This window comes from Ceratosolen solmsi, unplaced genomic scaffold (genome assembly GCF_000503995.2).
Source record: "Ceratosolen solmsi marchali unplaced genomic scaffold, CerSol_1.0 scaffold33, whole genome shotgun sequence".
Taxonomy (NCBI): domain Eukaryota; kingdom Metazoa; phylum Arthropoda; class Insecta; order Hymenoptera; family Agaonidae; genus Ceratosolen; species Ceratosolen solmsi.
Window position 1 is genome coordinate 191,879 of NW_011948438.1, and position 6,857 is coordinate 198,735.

A 6,857-nucleotide genomic window follows, 5' to 3' on the forward strand; every position below is an offset into this window, starting at 1 on the left:
TCGAGTTCAACGTCAGCCGTGATAGTCTGCGATCTGACATTTTTTATTATTTTAGTCTTCTCGCCTTCTCTCTCTCTCTCTCTCTCTCTCTCTCTCTCTGAATTTCAATGTTTGAATAATCATTTGCGTAGTTAACAGAACTTTGTCAAAAAATTGACATACTCGATCAATATTTTTCTCGAATTTTAGCACTCTGTTTGTAAAAATGAAAAAAAGAAAAACAAACACATGATATTGTTGAAGAAGTCAAGGTCAGGGTCGGGCGGCCGTCTCGACTTATATACACCGCATTACTATATAAATAAACCTGATCATCGCTTTTTAATGTAATGCAGCGTGTAAAGAAGACGAGCCAAGGAGATAAAGTTTTTAATGTCTACGAAGCGTGAATTAATAATTTAATGATATATGTAGGTCTCTTGAGTTCGCCATAAAGTCTGCCATCTGACCTCCTGCTCCGGTTCTTCCCCCCGCGTACGTGGAGCTTTCTGGAAGCAGTCTCGTGATTTAGAAAGGAGCGAATGCCACGACGCGATTATATAAATCCATGGTGATGCAATTCGTATTTCCCGTGGCTTTATAAAAGCGCTAGTTGCGGTAATCCATCGTATGCTGGGAGCCCAGATACTCGACTCGATCGGCGACGAGCGTAAGCACCAGCCGCCAATGGTTGGCATCGGATTACCAAGCGAAAGGAAAGCTGGGCCGACTTAGCAACGGGGAATGCCCCCGTCTCCCAGGAACACACCTGGGGACCCTTGTCGTGGCGGGGCATTCTAGGAAGTGGCCGCGGTTGGAGAAAGCGAGCGATCGAGCGAGCGCCAGTGACTCGACATGTGCGCCTGCGTGCTCGACGTTCGGCGAGATGAGCGAGCGAGATGATCGCGATTGCGTCCCTAATGCGGAAACCTATTGGGAATGCCCGTAGTCGTCGGACCGTCGACGTAAAAAGCGAAGACGAAAGAATTGCTGGGGTGGGGTTTTTCGTGGCTGCTCGGGTCTTAAAAGAAGTGCAATAGTGATTATGGCTTGTGTCGGCACACGTCATGCGGTTGTAAAAGTATAGGGAATCGGTTGCCGATTATATCCAGTAATTTCATCGGGCCTCGCATGTTTAATTTTATCTCGTATGGGGAGATGAGCGAATTTACATGGATTCCAATGAAAGTGAAAACGCATCGAGCTCCAACAGGTAATAATACAAATATAAAAAATTGAATGCATTGCTTGTAAAGATGTGTTGAGAATATTTTCGATGTCATTAGATTAACGGTACTTTTTCGGCTGTGATATTATTCAATCGTGACGACGCGCGTTATTCATTAGAAAATGTGCATACGAAGATATTCCATAACAGTTTGTGTGAGTAATGGGGCACATGCGAGACTTGATTCTCTTACGCTTATAGGACATTTTTCTTTTGATTATTCCAATTGCAAAACTTCGAGTATTTATAGTCAATTGTTAAGATTGCATTATTAATATCGAAACGCGAACAACAAATACTAAAAAAATAATTGATCTGTTTTTAAGCAACTTTTCATACAATGCGATCAGTATTATATAATCAATAATAGTCATAAAATGATGTGCTTTAGCGTACCAAGTTGTTTTATAACTAACAATAACAAAACCAAACGAAAAACAAAAAACAACTTTTATTCATTATTATAGCATTATAATAAAATTATTTCTAAATAACTCGAAGATACACAGCGAGAGTGACTCATTACTTATTGATCGGCGAAACCGTGTAATTAGCATTATCATCACTATTTGTAATTGCTATTTTGGCAGAGCGATTATAATTTTATTCTAATTTATCATTCGACTCTACTCTTTGTCAACTATCATTCGACCTCAATAAGCCAATGGCTTTTCTTAAAAATGAATTTTATCATGTATTATTCAAACCGCATACGATTTCACATATTTCACTTTAGTAGCTACGTCGACGCAATGACACTTTTGTAACTGTTTAGATATTCCAAAGTCTACTTGTACGTTCAATGAAAACGGATGATTTATGAAAAATTAAATTAAAATAATCAAACAGTATTTATAGTAGTATAATATATATATATATATAATTGCCATTTAGCATTGTTAAGCGTGAATGTCAATAGGTTTTTTTAAATACAATTGTACTTTCGTGCGCAGTTGTGCTTGAATTTCTTATTTTCCGTGATAGATTGTAAAATTCTTTTCGAATATTTCGATACAATTTTCATCTGAAAATTATCGTAATCTATTGTATAGATTGGTGCATACGAAATAATCGGCATGAAAGTAGAATTGCCAAAAGTAGAAAATATTTTCATTAATTATAGACAATGAAAAATATTACTTTACAGAAAGTTTTTTTTAAATTTCCATTTGAGAATCTGTAAAACTTTGTAAAGATTTAATATCAGCTAATATACCGTTAAAGCCGTACAAATTATCTTGCAGAAATTGTGGATAAATAATGGAAAACTTTTGCAGTCTAATTGAATAATATCCGACGCTTTTAAAAAGTAATATATTTTGTTTTTATGGCATATATATAATGATATTAAATAAATCATTTGCATGTTATTTCTAAGTGTTGTATAGGGCTGCTGCATAAAGAAATTTATTTCAATGGGATAATTGCATTTATCATCGCTCGAATACTATTTATTTTTATCGTCGATTCACGTATTATACTAATTCAATATAATCATATCCCTATTAATAAGTTTGCCATAATTATTATTATCTTTACCTATTATAATTTATTATTTCAATGATTAAACATTACAATTAACAATGATATTTAATACCAATTTAAGTACTTTATATTTATTACAATTACATTAAATAATAATTAAGAATTTTCAAAATTATAATTTTTTTATTGTAAATTTTTTTTTTATTTCGACGTGTCTGTGATTTTAAGGTTATTATTAGATCAGTCATAAGTACTTTTATGGATGTATTTGTATTTTGAAGAAACTTTTAAATGTGATACGTGAGGTTGGTCGATAATATTGAAAATTTTCATTATTTCATTTTGCATATAAAATCATTATTTTGTTTATACTGATCCTCGTTGATGAAACATCGAAAATATAAGAATTTATGAAAGAAAGAAGTGAATTCAATTTATATATACATATAGTGACAGAAGCTTATACAAATAAAATAAAATCGACTTAAGTGGATTTAGTATTATATTTTATACTATTTTAAAATAATATAATAAAAAATTGATAAAACACAATAAAATCATTCAAAAATATTCAACGAAGCCTGTATTATTATACAAATCTATCTTTCCAATCTTAATATTCATTTCTTTCCCAATGTTATTAATTTTTATAAGTGTTATAAAATATGTATAATTTTTGTTAATATTACAAAATTAATATCAAAATGTCATCAAATGTCTAAATATATGATGTATTAATCACTTAAACGTATTGTAATAAAACGTGAAAGGTTATAAAATTTAATTCAGTGTTTGAACATTTTATTATATAAAATACACACGCGCTCGAACACGCAGACACACACACACACACACACACGCGCGCGCATGTATTTATAAGCAATTTATACTAATAATAAATTTCCTCGGTAACATGGATATGAAAATGTTGAAATAGCTATATAAATAATCGTGTTTACTATTAGTAATGATATTTCGCAATACAATAATAATAATAAAATTAATTTTACCTTTATATGCAACGAAGATTCGAAACGTTAAACATACATTTCTAAGCAATATAATATTCGTTTAACCGGATATTTGGAAAATTGTATTTGATCCATCAATGTTTCGTACAATACCAATGACCACCGATACTCACAAATTCAATACGGAATGTAAGGAAGAACATTGTAATGAAAAATATTAAAATTATTAGCCAACTTTATGCTAATGTAGACGATGATAAACTGTTAATACAACTGTATAATAATAACGTACACTTAATCTGGCTTGACACTTTATGAATAAACATATTATTTCGAGACATCAGATTTTGATAAATATAGTTGATTTTGTATAATGACTAATAAAACATTTTTTCGTTTAAGATTTAATATAAGATTATTTATTATTATTCATTTCTTAATAAATATCATCGTATTAATTATGTTAAAAATTTATACTAGAATAATAAGATTGTAGTTTCATTTATTTTTTACTAATGTCAAACAAGTATTTAAAAAAATCACATTAGGAAGATGGATATATACATATATATACATATATATTTTTTTTATGGCTATAAAAATATTAAATTTTCATTATAAATTTAAACTATACAAAAATATAGTATTTTTTTTTTTTGTTTTTTTTGTTTTGGTGATAATTAATATTTTAACTAAAATATTATAATAAGAGTTTGTAAGTTGTATTTAAAAAATAACCTAAATCATTATTTGCATGTAGGCTATATGCATTGTCATCTTAAATTTTTCATAAAATCATTATTACATTATTGTTCAAATTCAACAAATATAACAAATTTCTTACACACAATATTAATGGATAAAAGACTAAAGAAGCTATTAATCATCAATTTATGAATTCAATTGAATATATTTGAGTGATTAATCATTTTTCAAAGTCGCGATAAACTTTTCTTATATTAAACTTGCATTTACTGCATAATCCCTTTGCATATAAGAATGATTTTTGTACTAAATAATGTTTACCTTATAAGTCATACCTCCAAAAAATTTAATCAGTGTAATAAGAATCACATTAATTTGATATCTTAAACTATGTTCTATAGATATATTTTTTTATTAATGTTTTTGCCTCGTAGTTTTTATCATATTTTGTCGTATTTTATGAATATTTTTCATTCCAGATTGTATGAAATGTATAATTTTACCTGAAAAATAAAAAATTAAAAAATATAAATAAAAAATAATGCAAGTAAAAAATTAATTAATGTAAACGTGTCAAAATAAAATCTGAAGCTAAGAAAGTAGATATGTATTTTATGAAATATATGTTATTTATGTATGTAAACGAAATTTTTGAGTTCAAAGGAAAAATAAAGTCCGATTGTCTTACATAAGAGAAAATTAAATTTCTTTTAATGTTAAAATTAATTAAATATAACTACAATAATATGCTTCAATCTAAGCTTATTAACATAGTTACATAACTATATATCCGAGTATATTTTCACATGCCAACAATATAAAATTTCATTAATAAATCTTTATACATTTCCCAATGCGTATAATCTTAGTAATGTGTAATATTTATAAAAAAAAAAAAAAAAAAAAAAAAAAAAAAAAAAAACATTTTGTAATGAAATGAATTAACGAACACTGTGCTGAGATTCGAATCTATTTGAAATATTTGTCAAATAAACGAAATATGGAATTATTGTTTTACTTATAAAACTTCTTCATAATTACATTATGTAGGACAATAAATAAAAAAGAAAACAAATAATTATCAGGTTAAAGTATTTTTATTTTATAAATTATTATTTTTTACGCGTCTTAAAACTTTATACTGTAATAGTAATAATCCTTTATATTATTCAAATAAAACGAGCTAATCTGGACATAAAAAAATAACTTTTTCATTTATTGTCATGCGTGACAGATGGGTGGATGGTATTAGTTACGTAATGTAACGTAACGATTAATGAATTTGGTTAAAAAAAAAAAAAAAAACACGAAAAAATCCATAAAATTATCAAAACCTCTTCTTTACTTTCAAAGAGGCGGAGGAAAACGCAAAAACATTGTCTTTATTAGCGTAGGTCGGTAAAGAAAAATCCTTCTAGAAATTCGAGCGAAGTCGAACATTTATAAAAAGGAAAAACAAACTGCACAACCAACTCTCAAAGAAATACGCGAAAGCTGACCGTAAATCGACTCGATAAGTAGAGTATGACCTGGCCTACGGATGCCGTACTTTTGTCTCCCTCCTTTCACTCTCTAATGCATGCAAGGCATAGAGTCCAATTCCCCGCGATCCGCTCCTTCTCACTCTCTCTCTCTCTCTCTCTCTCTCTCTCTCTGTGTCGTAGTGGAGGGCTTAGATTCGTGGTATTGAGTGGCGACGGGTTAAGGGCCGGAAGGGGCATAAGGGGGAGGGGGAAACACACGCACACACACGGCAATTGCCGATGCGCGAGCCGAGTGTCGCGATTCGACGACCGCTAATTCGAAAAAGCATATCATCATCTCCACGTCCACTTGCTGCGCGTGTGTTTGTGCGCGATTTATCCTCTAATGGGAAAGTTGACGGTCATGGGGCGGCTTCCTGGGTCGGTCAGCGCGGTGGTATCCGTCCGTACATTACGCTCACGCGAGTAATCTAGCGGTCAGCGAGACACACTCTCCTTCCTCCTCGAATCTCTCGATCACTTTATCGTTAATCTTACGCCAACGATGGTAAATTTGTGCGTTCACGTATAGAGTGCGGTACTGAATAATCTTAGCGAGTACATCCAATGCGGCACAGTCGCTCGTGTTGTTTAACATTACGAGGTGGAATGCGTCGGAGCTGACGCACGCGACTCACGACTCTGTTGTGTACTCGCCGATGTTCAATCATCATTCGAACAGTCGACGATATATATTATAGACTCGGGAGCCTCTAACTCCATAAGAAAGCAATAAAGAAAGTTTTTAAAGGGCTATCTATGGGCATATGAGCATTCGAGAAAAGACACCCTCGAATTGAAAGCCGAGCCATCGAGCGCGTCGATAAAGAGGCTGGTAAGGGGGGTAGTTAGAAAGCTGCCGTAGTGCTAATTTCCAAGAGGATGTCAAAAGATACGAGGCGACGAGGGGCACCGTTAACCTAGTGACCTTGTGTCTCTTCCGCAACGAGAAGTAAGAAAGAAAAA

The 6,857-nt window shown here is 31.6% G+C and overlaps 1 protein-coding gene across 2 annotated transcripts in view; it reads left to right on the forward strand.

The window, feature by feature from the left end:
• Positions 1–1,114: 1,114 nt before the first annotated feature.
• The window catches only part of LOC105365309 (carbohydrate sulfotransferase 4), a 21,154-nt gene continuing 15,411 nt past the window's right edge, over positions 1,115–6,857 (forward strand). Inside the window, exon 1 of one of the 2 annotated variants that reach the window (XM_011503442.1) lies at positions 1,115–1,192. In XM_011503442.1, coding sequence (XP_011501744.1) covers positions 1,152–1,192 — 41 coding nt within the window. In that variant the 5' untranslated portion in view covers positions 1,115–1,151. The remainder of the gene's footprint in view (positions 1,193–6,857) is intronic. The other variant, XM_011503444.1, reaches the window with a different exon arrangement.